General features: G+C 44.7%; 1 protein-coding gene across 2 annotated transcripts in view; it reads left to right on the forward strand.

The window, feature by feature from the left end:
* Mipep (mitochondrial intermediate peptidase) overlaps positions 1–17,918 on the forward strand; it is a 120,920-nt gene that overhangs the window by 54,871 nt on the left and 48,131 nt on the right. For both annotated transcript variants that reach the window (NR_040642.1, NM_027436.3), the window contains exons 15-16: positions 3,776–3,850; positions 6,952–7,071. Coding sequence is in view for 1 of the 2 variants with exons in the window: in NM_027436.3 (NP_081712.2) it covers positions 3,776–3,850; positions 6,952–7,071 (195 nt within the window). In the remaining variant the exon portion in view is untranslated. The remainder of the gene's footprint in view (positions 1–3,775; positions 3,851–6,951; positions 7,072–17,918) is intronic.

Raw genomic sequence — 17,918 nt, forward strand, 5'->3', positions numbered from 1 at the left:
CAGGTCTCTGTAGCCATCTTCCTGGACCCTAGGATTTAACTTTTTACTATTTTTGTCTTTTCTTTTAGTTTTCCAAAAAAGTGGTAAATGCTCTCTCACTCTTTATCTCAGATAAAATATGTGCCAAGTAGAAATTTATAGTTGTTGACCTGGAATGTTGGAATTCCGTGCGTGTTTTGAAGGTCAGAATTTTCCGGGTCGTTAGAAATTAAAATGCTTTAAATACTGTAGATTTTTAGTTTTAAAACAAGCTTAAAGAGTTCTGGCCAAATGCACCTTAGACCCGTTCCTGTTCTGTGTTCACGAAGTGCAGTGAGTGTTTTAAGAAGATAAACCGCTTCACGGCTCCTGCGCTGTCCAGGTCAGGTTTTGCTATCAGAGCTGCTTGTCCGACTTTCTGGGGAGCTCCAGGCTTCAGGCCTTGCTGGGGCTCCAGGAAGAGGTCTGGCCTTCTCGTGGGGCTCCTGTGAGTTTCCTTCCTCCTCACCTGCTGGATTGCTTAGAGATACATCTACTGTGAAAACTGTAAGGACTGGGAGAAACATGTTTTTGTGTGCCTACCTACCTCCAATTCTGGACCTATCTCATTCTCCTACCGACATTTTCCCACATGTTCACCTTGCCAACCATTAATTATATGCTAATTGTGTACTTGAATACATAATTATAATCACTGTGTTCTATATTACCACTATAACACTGTTAGGGAGAACTTGTTGGGACATTAATGAAAAACAAAAACAAAACCTTGTGTGGGGATGGCTTTGTCGCTGGATAACAGAATGCTTTGATGGTGGGTTGTATTTTCAAATGGCACAGCTGTCACCTACTCCATAGCTCCACCTCCATCTGATGCAGTTAGCAGGATTATGACTCTTGGGGGCAGAAGATGATGTTTTATCTTATACTTTAAAGAAAACCGTATAATCCTAAAAAAAAAAAAAAAAAAAAAAAGACCCAACAAGACAGCATTTCTTCCGAGGGACCAGCTGCAGTGCAGTGGAGTTTTACAGCAGGGGAGAGAGTCTGCTCCCACCGTCTCCAAGTACAGGAGGACATGGGCTTGTCTGTGGCAGAGCACCAGGCTGGGTAGTTTGGTGGATAAAATATTGCTAAACAGGAAATGTCAGGGAATATTCTAGCTTATCAGACCTACAGAATATTCGGTGGCCTTGATGGCCAGGCACCACTTGGGGTACTGATAAGGGAGTTTTGAGGACTCAGTCTTGAGTATGGTGGATTATGGGTAAATTGTCTGCTGTGATTTGGAAATGGATCATGTCCCAAATATTTGTTTGCTGGAAATTTGGTCCTCTGTGTAGCAGTGTTGGGGTTATGGAACCTTCATAGTATCACCCTAGAAGAAATAACTGTGGTTTTTAAGGGACCCTGGTTAATTCCTGGGGTTGGTTGGGTAGGTTGTTATAAGAGAGCAGGCCTTTGCCCTGTCTCTCCATGTGGGCTCTTCTGTACATGTTCCCACCATCTGCCAGGAGATTCTCGTTATTAGAGCCACCTAGTCTTAGACTGCTAGTTTCTGAAAGTTTGATCCTAATAAATTTGCTTTCTTTATAAATAAACACCCAGCCTCAGAGACCTTTTTAAAGCAAAAGAAAACAGTAAGTATGCTGATTAAGCAGGATTCTTCTAAAAGTGGACAATATCTAAATTAACATGGAAACCTAAATTCAGAGAGCTGGAACTGAGAAAAGAGAAACATGTCCTCCCTACTCGGCACAACAGAAACTTACACTGGCAGTTTATGGGATGAATGAGGGAGTTGGCTGGTATCGTTAGCATACTTCCTTTTTAATTTGCATTTTATAATTTTCTTTGAAGTATTTAAAGTAAAATGATTGACATCTAATGCTCACCCACTTATAGCATGATGGCAATTAATAGGACTGTGGTGCAGAAGTTCATAAGTGAGCTTAGAGGGATGTTGTTTGTGTGTCAGTATCGAGGTGTTAGTACAGTTGAATACTTAGAGGCCAGATGCTCACATTTTACAGGAAGTTGGGGTTAAGTCCTGTGCTTGACCCTTGAGCCTGGGGGAACTGATAGAATAAAAACTGTCTGTCCGGTTTTTCAATAGTATTTTTTTTAAATACCAAGATGGGCTAGGGTGTAAGTTCCTAGAGAGCTGAGATTTCTGTTTTTTTCTTGGCCAATGACTATACCAGTCAGAGGAAGGGCAGGCTGTCTGCAGATACTTGTCCAGTGACCTATCCCGTAGCTAAAGCCACGGAGTCTGGCTTGTGGTACTGATGCATACTGTCTTGTCATACGCGCTGAAGCATTGCAGGCATCTTCATGCACACCTTTAATAATTCGGACTCCCCGTCCTTTCTCAAGCATTGCTGCCTTCCCGTCAGGAACGCTTTACTTTTGAAACACTGACCCGTTGGGTGTGTCCCACCCTCCAACCATGTAGAAAGCTTGGCAGGTCACTGGCAGCATTACTGCAGGACGAGGCAGCTAACAATTGAGCTCTCCCTGAACCCTAGAAACTTGTCATGTCTGAGTCGGAGGATGCAGACCAGTCCTCCATGACAGAGCACAGGTGACAGTGTTGACCCTTTCAGCAGGCAAGAGAAGCCAGAAAATGTCAGGGCGGGGAAGACATGGCAGCAGGGGCAGGACGCTGGTTAGTTGCATTACATCTGCACTCGGGAAGCAGAGATTGATGGACAGCAAGTGGGGCTGGGATAGAAAGGCCTCTCCCCAGGGATCCACTGAGGCTCCACCCACCTAAAAGCGTCCCAACCTTCCTGTACAGTGCTGCAGGATGGAGGCCAAATGTTCAAGCATGGAAGGGCATGAGGGAGTCTCACCTTCTGCATCACTTGTCTTTCTTCATCTCTGTCTTTGTGAATTTCCAAAACTGTCTCTTTCTTCATTAGGAATCGAGTCAGTTCTTCCTTACTCTGGCTCTTCTCCGTAACCGGGTCACAGGAAAGGATCGTTCCATACGCAAAGCCTTTCAGAGTCCTGTGGCAGACGCTGCTCTGGGGATGGAGATAGCAGCAGCTGTGAATGAGCCCACACTCCAGTAGCTAAACTCCCACTCACCTGCCTCTGGTTTCTTAGATAACGTGTTTCTCCGTAGAAGGAATTTTAGCTTTCCTCAGTAAAGAAGAACTTACTCACTTCAACTACATTGTTCAGTTTTTTTTCCCCCGGTGTGTAAGTGTTATAGGATTAGGTCTAATTAGTTTCACGGAGAAAGCCTTAAATAACATGGACATCATACCAAGTTCAAGCCTTGTAGTCTTCCAGGGTGGAAAAGTAAGAACGTGAAGTTTATTATCAAGCTGATGTTTGAGAGTATCAGTCCAGTTTAACCCTGTCTGGCACTGTGGAATAGCATTTATCTCGGCATTTTAATCTTTTAGGCTCTTTGTCAGTTATTATGTGCACTTGAAAGTTAAGAGAGCACTTGAACATACTTGCTGGAAACAAAGGAACACAAGTATTCCCTTTGGGGTTTAAATAGATTTGAAAGATCAGTGCCAATACCGTCACTCCCTCTAATCCTGTTTTTTCTTGTGCAAACCCTTATTTGACAGTCCTTCTTAAAATTAAATGGAATGCCTTCAGTCATGTTATCTTGTCAACTAAAATATTCAAAGGTTGTTTTTACAGTATAATGAGATCTGCCATTCATTCTTTTCCCCACGCAATGTTACTTTTAAATTTCCTGACCCTGAAGTACACTTGTTGAGGTGGCTTATTAAGCAATTTACTGATGTGTATATTGTTTTGTTTTATGAAGCCACTCCCGAAAGCTATGGTGTCTCGTCTCTGTGAGTCTAAGAAGGTTTGCACAGCAGCAGAAATGCAGCTTCAGGTATGTGTGCACCTCATGTTAATGTTTTCCAGACATTATCCCATATATACACACAACTTGAAGTTCTCACCAGTGCTACACATTTATTACAATAATTATGTTTCTGAACACCTTTCATCTCGGTTCAAAGAACTTGGCCAGAATGACACATGAAATTCTCACAGTATCTGTATGAGGTACACGTGAAATCTGAAATATGGTCATTTCCCATTTTTACCAAGGAAATCAAAGCCTTGCAGGAGTATAGAGCCAAGTTAGGGCTCTGACCCAACCATCTGTATTGTTACTCATTTTCTGTTTTTTAAAACAAATTGTGGCACTTCCTGTGAAGTTTAAACAGTAATTATTTTTAGTTTTAGGATAGTATATATAGACAGTTTCCTGGGTTATGAGATGAAGACAGGGGCGATTTGATGAGCCACTGGATGCCAGGTCGGTGACCAGCTGTTGAGATATTTGTACTTACTGAGATTGTTTGTGGGAGTGTCTTGTCCTTATGTCTTAACAGTAATGAACAGTCTGCGCACTCGCCTTTGACCTCAGCGGCACTCTGTCACGATCCAGTTAGCTCTTTCACATCGAAACTGGTCTCCAGTTGCTTTGGGTTTTTAAAAATTCTCTACCCCAAACCCAAAAACCAAATCCAATTCCTAGCAAGCAATAAATGAGCTCTATTTTGTTGTGTCTTGGTATGTATGCTCCCTAGGGGTATAGTGTATACCTGGAGCATGCAACAGGCGCTGGCTTCAGTCCCTGACTTTTTTTTTTTTTCTTTTTTTTTTTTTCAAGACAGGGTTTCTCTATATAGCCCCGGCTGTCCTGGAACTCAGAAATCCACCTGCCTCTGCCTCCCTAGTGCTGGGATTAAAGGCGTGTGCCACCACACCTGGCTAGTCCCCGACTTCTTTAGTGAGGAGAATGGTTATATAGCCATAACCATGAATTTTTCATTATTCAGTGGCCATGCATATAAGTTCAATTAAAAATAATTTTAATTTTTTAATAATAGTATTACCGGGAGAAAGGCATTTTATAACTTCGTTTTGATTTTGATATCTCAGTAATGGCTCAGGCTGGCCTAGAATGTGATTCTCCTGCCTCAGCCTTTCGGTGCTGGGATCTCATGTATGTGCATCCCTGGCAATGAAACCTTTTGATTTGCTTTTGAAGGTCTCATGGAGCTTTCTCTCTGAACCACTGTTCCAATGATTTTATTTTAAACCAGAAACCAACTATTCTTTTCTGCCCATCCAAAAGAATAAGCCTGAGAGAGGGGAACCATCCCCGATGATACAAGTGTTATGCCCTGCTCCTGAGCTGCAGTACAGACAAGTGGGTAGAAAAGTTCCGAGGTGGTCTAGCCGGTATGTTAGACACTGTGGCACTCCTTTTGTCCTGCACTGTCTAACAAACGGACTGAGTACTTCTGTGTGGTGCTAAGGCTTGGTTCCAGGAGTGCAGCTGCTGGATGAGAGGGTACTGGCCACTGCTCTGTTACTGTGATACAACACCGTGATCAGAGCTAGCTTAAGGAACAGAGTAGTTGGCCTGACAGTTGCAGAGCAGTCGCAGTGGAGGCCCAGCAGGCAGGAGCAGGCCTGGAGGCAGGAGCAGGCAGCCAGGAGTGCGAATCCTAAACTTCAAGCACAAAGCACAAAGAATGAACTAGAAGTGACATGGAGTCTTTAATTCTCAAAGCCCCCTTCCAGTGACATACCTCTTCCAACAAGGCCACACCTAAATCTCTCTAAACTAGGACGCAAGTGTTCCTAAAAGTCCACATTTACATCGTTTAAAAGGCATAGTGGAAGAGACAAAGCTCTTGGATTCGAGCTTGTTTGTAGAGTAGGGCAACAGTGTGCCTCCTCGGTTGAGGTTAGAATTAAGGTTCAGTTCATCACCATTTACTCTGACAGCTCTGGGCTCTTGGGTTATCGCTTTCCATTGTTACTGCTCATGATGGAACTGAGAGCGCTGTATTTAGCTGTATGTTTGGATAACCAGCCTGAAGAACACAATGTTTATATTCAGAAAGTGTCTGTACTTTTCCCCGGGAAGGCTTAACTTAGCTTTATAATTCACAAGCATAATTCTATATGTAGGCGAAGGCAGGGGCCAGAGGTCATTTACATGTTTTCTTTTATCCAAACTAATCCTCACTTCTTTCAAGTCAGCAGCTGCGCATTCTCTGCAGATTCCATTTCTAAGCCAGAAAGACTCACCACAGCAGTGTAATTGCACATCAAACTGTCTCTTTAAATAAAACACTGCCGCTTTCTTAGGAGGTAAATCCACATGGTGTTACCACTCCAGCACTCAGGTTAGATGTCCTGGTGAAACCTCTTAGGAGGTAAATCCACATGGTGTTGCCACCCCAGCACTCAGCTCACATGTCCAGATTTTTATGTCCACATTTCCTTTGGTGCTTTCCTCTGTCCCACGGCCGCTTTCCTCCACTCGTGAGGGAGGGGTCTTCCCTCCCCACACACACTGTGCCCCCCCCCCCCCCCCAGCTGCTTCCTTTGTTCTTTCTGATAAAGATCTGGCATCTGCTGTGGCCCTTGCTCCAAACCCTACAGCAGCTGCGTCAGGGTCTGCCCCTGCCCCTCCATGCTCTCCTGCACTAGATGCTTTCTGCATCCTTTTCTATGCAGCTGTGTCACTTAGTGCTCCTTCCATTCTAGATGCAACGCTAAGACTCTGACCACCTCACACCTCTCACTGATGACGAACAGGATCCAGGAAGAAACCAAACAGGATTTGTTAGATACAGGGACCACAAGCTGTAATTCTGATTTTTTTTTTAACATATTTATAACTGCTGCATAATTCCAGACTTGTGGCCACAAATTTAATGATGGATAAGGTTCAAAATTGAACAGCAGCCTTGATTATGGAGAGCTCGAGGGTACCCCTTGAAGCTCTTGACTGGTTATATATGTGGTTCAGCGTATGTCTCAAATAACACATATTTATGTTTGTGAGTCTTTTCAGCTGTGGTTCATAATTGCCATTCTGGTGCACTTACGGCATCTTTGACTGACCACATCTTAAATACAGGATGGACTACCAAAGCTAAACAGAGGTTTCTGTCTGCCCAGGTCTTTTATGCCGCCCTGGATCAAATCTACCATGGCCAGCATCCCCTGAAGAAGTCAACCACAGATATCCTCATGGAAACACAAGAGCAGTTCTATGGCTTGCCCTATGTTCCTGACACTGTAAGTCTGCATTTTAATCCATCACGCTGTGAATGGCTCTGCTCATTTCTCAGATCACCACCAGTACCTCCTGGAGGACTTGAGATCCCTGCATTTGTGTTGAAGTTTTCCATGGGCAGATGTGAGGAGCCTCCTGCTCTGTGCATTTTCTCTTTTCTCTTAGTGTGTCCCATATGCCTAGGAACCCGGGATTAGTCAGTATTCTTTTTAGTTTGTTTTTAATTACATATATATGTTGAGACTCTCCTAGTATTCATTGCAAAGAGAACTAACATTTATTGAGTACCTTACATTATTCCAGGGCTTGTGCTATATTCTTTATATCCTGTCTTGTTTAGTGCCCTGCTGAGCTAGAGGGCAGGAGACTGGTTGCCATTTCTAAGTCCTACCTGCCTGACTTCATATCACTGCTTTGGAAAAAGAACTCTAATTTCCCTCTTAAACCAGCATAGTCTTGTGAGTACTCGCCTCTCCTCGGGCCTCCTAGTGAGGTCCTTCCCAGGATTAGAGAGTGACAGATTGGGATCGAAAGGCACGTTAGACTTTCTCTGGTTAGTCCCAGGTTCCTGTGGAAAGAGGATCAACTGATTGGCTCAGCAGTGTAGACTCATTTCTCATGGCTTCCCAGTTGTAGGTGTTAAGAACCCAGGGAAACTTGACACTACACTAGAATGCTTTCTAAGGACTTAAGCAGAGAGGGTATTAGTTGAGTCTTATAACCGGAAAGGTGCAGATGTGTCTGGCTCTAGCTAAACTGAATCTAGGTCTTCTATGACCTCACTGCACATGTGTGTCTTCTCTGTTCTCAGCTCTGTTGTTCTCTGGGTTTGTTTTATTTCCCCTGTTCAGGAGGCGAACTGGCTACAGATGGCTTGAGATTGTATCCTTCCAACCTAGTCAGTCCAATAAGGAATTAATGCTAAGAGAATTCCAAACTATGGGAAGACAAAGTCAGTGCCAAGTTAAAGGACTGGGCATCAGATGATGTTCAAAGACTAAGTTAATCATTAAATTGTAACTAGCCCCCAGGTCACTGTCGCTTCACTAGTAAATATGTTCAGAAATAATTTATATGCCATTTGAAGGACTATTTGACCTTGACAGTGCTCCAAGTCATTAGATTCTTATTGTCTTAGAAGCTTAATGTTCTAAATATATAGAATCATGGCCCCAATTGCCTATTTTTTGATCTTCTATCATTTACTATTCTAACCTGTGATCTGTTGAACTCTTCAGTATACATACTAGGGAACGTTGATAGGGATGAAAACAACCTCTTAACTATGGAAGACAGAATAGTAACAGTTTCCTAGGTTTCAATAACTTACCTAATTTGTAAACTTTGTGGGGCTTCAGTGAGGTGTTTTTTGTTTTGTTTTGGGTTTTGTGGGGTTTTTTTTGTTGTTGTTGTTCTCACCAAATAGTCTACTTAGCTTTCTAAAAAATAATAATAATAATGCAAGTTAGGACTAAAGAGATGTCTCAGTGGTTAAGAGCACTTGCTGCTCTTTTAGAGGACCCAGGTTCAATTATCAGTGCCTACATGGAGGCTCATAGCCATCTGTAACTCCAGTTTCAGGGACTCTGACACCTTCTTCTGGCTTCCATATTCTATAGGCTGTAAGCACAAACAAAGCACACACACACACACACACACACTGGGTGGGGGGCAAAACACCCAAACAAAAAATGAAAATAAGTCTTAAAGAAAAATTAATGCAAGTTCAGTTCCATACAAAATAACCACTGAGGAGTGAGCCTCATAAATAAACATAGATAGGGAAAAGACCGGACGCTGTCCAGACCTACAGAACTAAGTGTGGCAGGGAACATGTCTGCGACTGTCCCTTACCCCATGTCTTAGTTAGTTTTCCATTGCTGTGATAAAACAGCATGACTAAGGCAACTTACAAAAGAAAGCATTTAATTGAGCTTTCAGTTTCAGAAGGTTAAAGTCCACGATGGCAGAGTAAAGAAACAGCTGAGGGCTCCCATCTGAGCCACAGGCACAAGGCAGGGAGAAGGGGCACACTGCAATGGCACAGTGCTTTTAAAACCCGAAAGCCAACCCTACACTGCCTGACACACCTCCTAATACTTGGTCCAACTGAGGACCAAGTATTCAAACATATGAGCCTATAGAGCCTCTTCTTATTCAAACCACCATAGGCATAGGCTTGTGGCCATGTCAAAATGCCAAATGCATTTAATCCAACTTCAAAAGCCCCCATAGTCTTTCACAGTCTCAACATTCTTTTCTGGAACTCAAGGAAATCTCTTAATCATAACCCCTGTAAAATGTAAAAGCAAATTCTGTACTTCCAACATAGAGTGGCACAGACTATACATCATACCAAAGGGAGGAGAGGGCACGGTAGGGAATTCTCTCTCACTCAGGCTGGTCCCTCTATTTGTGTGCCGCTCTTCTTGGCAGTTATCAGATGGTTCTGACACTTCTTGGAAGCTCCAATGTAATCTAGGCTTCAGTTCCCAGCTCCATGCAATGACCTCTTAGGGCTCCATGCAGAGTCCCCTGCCGCACACTGGACTCATTGTCTCTCCTTACTCACGGAGGAGGATTCGACAGCCACTTTACTCATGCATCCCTCATGACCCTAGCGCCAGAACCTCATGGATGACACTGCCAAGTTTGAGTACCAACTTGGGGTGAGCTCTGGCATCCTTGACTCGCATACCAGCTTTGATTTGTTGTTACTTTTTAGGAGCAGAAAATTCCTCAGGCTTGTTCACTAGTTGGAAGTTTAGCTGTGTGTCTTTCCCTCAGGGCACCACTCCCTTCATTCCATCTCTGAGCAAGCTCTCCTTTATCTCCACATCTCTTTTAGCACAAGCCTTGGCTTCAACATTAAATTTCCTAGTTCTCATTTTAATATATATATATAAAATAGTGTGTGTGTGTGTGTGTAATTGCCCCAGTTCTTTTTTTCATGGTAGACCTACATAGGAGTAATTAATAACAACCATGCAGCAGAGTCAACATTAAGCTTTCTTGAAATCTCCTCCACCAAATAAATTAATTAGTCCATTACTTTTCAGTTCAGACATATTATTAGGGCAAGGGGAAAAGGTCAGCCATATTCTTTGCCAAAAATATAAGAGTTAGGCCTCAGTCGTCCACACTGCTCTTTGCATAGTGGTCTTCCACACTCCCGCTAGGATGGCTCTGCTTATAGTGTTCAACTGCTTTCTTATGTCCAAGTCCCAAAGATGTCCATAGCAAGGTCAGGCCTGTCATAGCACTGGCTCCCTCCTGGTACCAACTTGTCTTAGTACTTCCACTGTCTTGGTTGTCTACATGCTACGGTGAAACACCGTGACCAAGGCACATTATATGTGAAAGTGTTTAATTGGGGTTACAGTTTCAGGGGTTTAAAGTCTATAATGGTGGAGTGAAATAACAAGCAAGTGAAGGAGCTGGGGGTGGGAGGGTACAGGAAACCTCAAAATTCCTGCCCCTCCCAGTGACACACCCCTAACCAGATCACACCTCCTGATCTTTCTAAGATATCCACCAATAGGGGATCAAATATTCAAAAATATTGAGCCCCTGAGAGCCATTCTCGTTCAGATCAGCACAGCTCATCTTGTTGTTTTTAAACATGAAAAGGCTGTGCCATCTAGGGGATGCCATTCAGCCTTGACATTCCTGGGCTTCTCACGGGGCCTCAGACTTCTTGCTGTCAGGCTTCTCCCATGTGTGCTCGCTTGTGTGCAGGGAAGCAGACAGGAAGTCAGCGTTCAGTCTCCACCCCGTCTCCTTCCGTGGATGCCGAGGAAGTGTCTGTTTTCCGAAAGTTCGTCCCTTCGCCCAGTTCACGTCCTCTGTTGTGTCAGCCCTCACGGCCCTCTTTCGTGCTGCGGGCAGGACATGATGGTGTATGCTCAGCCCTCTCTTTGCCTTGTTTCTTGAGCCAAGCTGTCCAGGCTGATGGTGAATGCATCCTGTATCCCATGGAGCCACGATCTTATAGTCTGACTGTCTCTACCTCCTGAACAGTTGAGAATAGAGGCCTATTTGCTCTGCACAAGGCATTGTGTGTGATCTGCAGCACCACAGAGCAACGACTGTGGAAATTCACACAGTAGCCCTGCCTGGGAGGAGGAGGTATGGCCATGTCACACAATAGGAACCCTAAAAGAGGCTCAGCATACCTGGATTCTGGTCAGTGGATATAGAGAAACCATTAAGTCCACGGTTTATAAGACAGCACCCATACCACACGTGAAAGGCTCAATGATCAGATCTCTGTCTCACACTGTCCATAAAGCAAGTTGGAGCCCAAATGTGGGAAGCAGCAGTGAATGTAAAAACATGTTGTCTCACGGGCATTAAATGTAAAACAGAAAACTGACAAATTTAAGTACATTTAGATTGAAGGATAAGGTAGTAAGTTTAATATAACGTAAGCCAGTCTACTCTCATAAAAATGGAAAACTAAGAAGTAGAAGTAGATACTTCCATGCACCTGTTTCCTTTTTCCTGCCTTCTTCCCTCCCTCCTTCCTTTTTTTTCTTTTTAATTGTAGTAAAAAGAATAAAATTAGACCTGCTAGAGAAGACATATTTTTAAAACATTTTGAAAGAACATGAGACACAGGCATGTAGTAAGCCACATGAAATGACCCCCACATTGACCAAGGAATGCTGACTAAATCATATCCCATTACTGTTTTTTTTTTTCTGTCAGTTTCGGTATGCCAGTTGAGAATACCAAGTTGGGATGGCCGTGGCACCACAGGACTATAGTACTATGGGCAGGAGTGCAGAGTGGTTTCCCCATTTTGGAGAGAGTTTGGGCATTCTCCGCTAACACTGGGTGTGGGCACTCCTGAGGGCAGCATTCATCTCCTGCATTTAGTGTATAGAGCATGCTGAGAGGTACTCTCAGTTCCAGGAATGACACAGAGGACCCTTTATAGCAGGTTGTGGATGTTTCTGGAGAGGAGTGGAGTGGGGAAGATTCTATGAGAAGCCCAGGTTGTTGTCAGCAGGAAAATGAAAAGCACCGTACAGGAGCAGCTAAGGGGCAGAGTTACTGAATCCAGCAGGCATAAGCCGCCATCACGTAAGTCAGACTAAGTAGGACTTCCATGCAAACTCACAGCCATGTAAAACTGAGTATTGCAGAAGAGAGCATACTCGGGAAGACTGCAAAGGAAAGTGTCTCAGTTAGGGTTCTACTGCTGTGCAGAGATCCAGGACCAGTGGCCTCAGTGAGGGTTTCCATTGCTGTGAAGAGACACCAAGACCAAGGCAACTCTTAGAAAGGCAAACATTTCACTGGAGCTGGCTTACGGTTGCAGAGGGTCAGTCCATTAGCATCATGCTGAGAAGCATGGCAGCCTACGGCAGACATGGTGCTGGAGAAGGAGCTGAGAGACTTTGTTCCACACTGGGGATAGCTTGAGCTATGAGACCTCAAGCCCACCCCCACAGTGGCATACTTCGTCCAACAAGGCCACACCTACTCCAACAAGGCCACGCCTCCTATTAGTGCTACTTCCTACAGGCCAAACATTCAAACACATGAGTCTATGAGGGTCATTCCTACTCAAACCACCACCAAAAGCAAGGGAGTCACACAGTGCAGCTAGTATACTACTCTGGCTCAGGAATGGAACTGTGTATAATATTAGAAGTATTTATGGCTTACGTCAGTGGGTGGCTGTGTGGCTGGTGAGTTGATCATTCCTCTTTATTAATCAAAATGTATTCATGCTGTTCAGAAAATCTTTGAAATTACTGAAAGGTGATTTTGGTTCCACCATATGGGGTAAAGGGCAAGAGTAAGTTTTGAGAGACCCATACTAGGGTGTCCTGTGCCATAGCAAAACTGATGGTGGCCTAAACCAGGATGTGCCATGTACAGGATGGTGCAGAAGCAGAGGTGAGCTCTAGGGCTGGGCCAGATGTACAGGTCGGATGCTGAGCAAAAGCAAAGGAGACAGAGTACATGGGTGGTAGCAGCCCTGTTGGCTAGAAGACAGTGTCATCGTGACTTCATAGTATCCCCGCCAGGAGTTGTTTGTCTCAAATACTTTCATTCCATGAAGAGTAAAACGTTGACTGATAACCTAGAGAGTATTTGCAGGGCTTACAGAATCTATGCAAAGTACCTGGATGCTTTCATTATGGTCTCAGCCGTTAGGCAATGGTTACAGATGTATCTTAGGAACATTCCTTATGTGTGTTAGTTACTCTTCTTGGGAGTAAAGTCTCAGCCATATTTGGGAGATGCTGGAGGGATCACTAGCTTCAAAGCCCAAGTCTCTCCCATGAGAAGCTACAGCGCACAGAAACACAGGTCCACTAGCCAGGGAGGAGTTCACAGATCCGTGTCTAGCGAGCTACCCCTTGGTGTGACATGCTTTGGGAAACTGAACTCATATCACTGTTGTAACTGTCTTTGTTCCCTGTGAAATATGGGTATTGACTCTGTGAGTAAGTGGCCTTATTGTGCCAGCGTTTTATTAATATTTATGCTAAATCACTTTGCACTTGACTTGTTTTTCCATAGCAGTAGTTTGATGCTGGGAATCCAAAAGTCTTGTTCAGCTGGTTATAGGGTGATTTTACATCACAGTCCCACGGGCTGGTTTTCTGTTGTATTCTATCTCTTTACGGATGGAGTTCTATTGCCTTTTTTAAAATACATTTTTATTTGAATATTGTATGTATATTGTAGTGTGGTGATACACAAGTGAGTAATGGTGACCTCGGGATCTGGAAGAGGGTTTCAGATCCCCCGGAGCTGGAGAAAGGGGTAAATGTGGACCCAGCGCATGGTGGGTACTGAACTCCAGCAGCCCTCTACAAGAGCAGTGCACACTCCTAACCCAGAACCATCTCTCCAGTCCTTGTTGCTTATTTTTAATGACTTACTCCTCTCCTAAGGATCTTTTCTTTCAAAGTGATTGCACATTTCTTCCATTTTAGCCCAGACTGTGTGCAGTGTTATACTTTTGCTGCTCTGGTAGTCTAGATTTGCATGGTTATTGCTGTTGTGTTTCGAGGCCGGGTCCTTATATGCCCCAGGCTCTTCTGGGACTCACCTGTTCCTGCCGCAGCCACCGAAGCACTAAGATTGCTGGCGTGTGCCGACCACCACACTGACTGGGTTTGTGTTTCTGCGTTCTCACTTGCTCTGAAGTTGGTGAGGGATATCAGGTCTGGGAAAGACTGGGAGAGCGCCTGTACCCTCTGTCCCTCTCAGTCGGCCTAGTGAGTGAGTTCCAGTACAGACCAGGAACAGATGGCTCCCACGTGGGAAGGTATGTTGGTCTTATTGGTGCTTTAAAGTACTTTGTTGAATTGTAGGTGGTCAGGCATGGTTTCTGTCACAGCTCTTCATGGGCCAGCAGTGTTTCTTAAAAATAAAAACAAAACAACCCCCCTCCCAAAAAAAACCCCAAAAAACCAGAGGTGCCTTTCTGATTTGCAAGAGGTGGCTGTAGGCTTCCACAACTTTATCCAAAAGTTTGTCCAAGCAAGAGTGGCCCAGACTCTCCTGCTGTGCCAGCAAGTGGCCCTGAGTCGAACTGAAATGAAACAACAGGAAAAGGAAGGCTGGCAGAACAGGAGCATGGCTTCAGGGCCGGGCTCGGCTGTCACCGGCCTAGAGGACTGGTAGACCTGGCCCGGGAGATGCTGTGGAAAGTGAACTGACACCGCTCAAGCACCCTGCGCCAGCACCCTGTGTCAAGCACCCTGCGCCAGCACCCTGTGTCAAGCACCCTGCGCCAGCACCCTGTGTCAAGCACCCTGCGCCAGCACCCTGTGTCAAGCACCCTGTGCCAGCACCCTGTGTCAAGCACCCTGTGCCAGCACCCTGTGTCAAGCACCCTGTGCCAGCACCCTGTGTCAAGCACCCTGTGTCAAGCACCCTGTGTCAGCACCCTGTGTCAAGCACCCTGTGTCAAGCACCCTGTGCCAGCACTCTGTGTCAAGCACCCTGCGCCAGCACCCTGTGTCAAGCACCCTGCGCCAGCACCCTGTGTCAAGCACCCTGCGCCAGCACCCTGTGTCAGGCACCCGGTGTCAAGCACCCTGTGTCAGGCACCCGGTGTCAAGCACCCTGTGTCAGGGACGTGGCGTCCATGAGGAACAACTACTTAGTAGAGAATAGAAATGTGGTAAATGGGGACTAGAGAGATGGCCTAGTGCTTAAGAGCACTGACTGTTCTTCCAGAGGTCCTAAGTTCAATTTACAGCAACCACATGGTGGCTCACAACCATCAGTAAGGAAATCTGATGCCCTCTTCTGGTGTGTCTGAAGACAGCGATGGTGTACTTACATATATAAAAATAAATCTTAAAAAAAAAGAATTAAAAAAAAAGTAAAGAAATGTGGTAAGTGTGATGTCACATGACTGTAGCCTGTCTAGGTGTTGGGTCACCATATGTATATCCCAGAACATAGGTCAAGACATGAGCTCTGTGGATGGGGAGTTACTACCTAGAGATCTCGGAGAATCTGTGGGTGATTGTGTTAGGAAGGTGAGGGCAGAGGATGGAGTGATGACACCTCTAGTGTGCAGGAGTGGTCATCAGAGGAACACTAGCCCAGCCTGCATGGTTGGACACGACCTTTTCATGGGGACAGCCATTTCTCAATATCAGCAAAACCCCCTATTTCAAACATACTATTTTCCTTTCCACTTCGGCTTCTACAATCCCAACAGTATCATGTTCTGCTCTTTATTATGTTAGGGTTGCGTTGGCTAGATGGTGGCTTGAGTATTGTTTATAGAGAGCTTGCTGTGAATGTGGTCTCTGATTCCCAAGGAGAGCATAATAAACGAAGGCTCACCGTATGGTTTTGTGTGCTCTGAAGGCTCCCCATGTTGGAATCGCTTGATTTGGAAAGCAGACTCCCAAGCTGACATTTCTGTGGCCACGATTGTGTGTACAAGGGAAAGTAGCTGCTCACTTGCCAGCTGAGAGGTGGTGTGCCAAAGTGCTGAAGAGAGCTGCAAGGCCGCCCTGTGGAGTCTAGATCTGCATGCCCCAGAGGTTCATCCCACAGCCTTCCTGAGCCTAGAGTGTGAAGGGCTTGGGAGATGGTTTGCTATGTAGCCCAGGCTGGCCTAGGACACATAATCTTGCCTCACCTTCCCAGTGTGGGGCTTAAGAGACATGCACCACAATAACCCAGTATGAGATCTTTTTTCCTGTCCACTTGATAGTTTTTGAGAGCTTTTTGTTGAATTATTTGTGTATGGGAATAATATACCTTGATATATATTATAGAGAGAACTATATGCAAATGGGTATTTTTGCATTAAAGCATCTTAAAATTGTCTTCAATTTTTAGTTCTAAACATATAAAGCTTTTCACAGGGAAACCTACAAATGAATGAATTTAATGGTGCTGGGGATAGAACCCAGGACATCCACACGGTAGGTGAGCGCTCGCTCTTTCCTGAGCCCCGCCTGAGACTCGCTGTCACTGTTTAGTCCCAGTATTAATTCGGACTAGCATCGCTGCTCATTGCACCAGGCAATGATGAACTTCTTTTGTTGTTGATTTAATTTTTTAAATTATGGATGAAAGATGAGCACACAGGTCTTTCTGGAGACGTCTGAGGCCTACTTAACAGTCTGCTGCTCTCATCCCACACTTGCTCAGATTGTTAAGAAGACACACTGGGACTCTTTACATGCGTGTGGTACCTCACACATGTAAGCCTAGCATTTGGACTGCTGAGGCAGGAGCATTGCTAGAAATGTGAGGCCAACTTGGGCTCAGAATGACTCTCTTTCTCTTCTGTCTGTCTCTGTATATATGTATGTGCATGTATTATGTCTGCATATACAAATACAGATGCACACACACACACAACTATGAGAGAAGTAGCCCAGAGAAGTTAAATATTTACTCTTCTCTGGGGAGTAGTCAATTCCCATTCTGCAGTAAAACATTTTCTTGGGACAGTTCAGTCCCCTCCCATCCCTTTGTTCCTGCTCCCCTCCAAATGGCAAATCTCAGTGAGGTGAAGGTCTTGCTTTGGAAGAACTACCTTTGGATATTTAATGTTGCTAAGCAAATGGCAGATTAAAGAAAGCCATGTTCACTTATCTTTGCTTTCGTTTATCTTCAATGTAGAGCCGTCTGGTGTATATCTAGAAACACCTAAGTGGTTAATGGCGTGTTAAATTCCTTTCCTCTTTGGCTACATAAACAACTGAGAACTTGTTTACCTTGCCTGCCATGCTAGATTTACTATGGCTTCGTAACTAAAACACACACGTGTTGTAAACTGGAACACTAATCTCACGATTGACTCATTTTCTAAAAACCTCCATGGCTGCAGCTTCTGTGAGAACTGAACTCTAGCCTTCGCCCATTTAAAACACACAGTTGTCTGGGTTGTTTTTATAAAGTCTTTTGAGCCAAGTCGCCAGCGTTCATTTTATTCTTGGTTTCTGTGATAGTGTTACCCACCCTTTGGCCTGTAATTTGCTGCAGCTTGGATATAATGAACTGTCCCCCAGAATGTTAGAAGCTTCATGCTTTGAGAGATGCTCATGAGTTTCTATTTTTAGCATCCTTTATCCTAGTGACTCCGAGGTCAATCATAGTATCAGTCACAGGATATACACAGAACACCGGGCCTCTAGTGCTCATGGAGAGATGGGCTTGCAGAAGGGCTCCTGGAAATACCTAAGGACCTCCAGGCCTTCCTCAGGGCCTCTAAGCTGCGCGCCTAGAATTTTAAGAAGGGCTGCTACTGAGTGCACGGAGTGGAGATTTTAATGGCATTTTGGGAAGGTAAGATGTGACTTGCTTAAGCATTCATAAGCTGTATAAAGCTCTACAGCGTGAA

This window comes from Mus musculus, chromosome 14 (assembly GCF_000001635.26).
Source record: "Mus musculus strain C57BL/6J chromosome 14, GRCm38.p6 C57BL/6J".
NCBI lineage: Eukaryota > Metazoa > Chordata > Mammalia > Rodentia > Muridae > Mus > Mus musculus.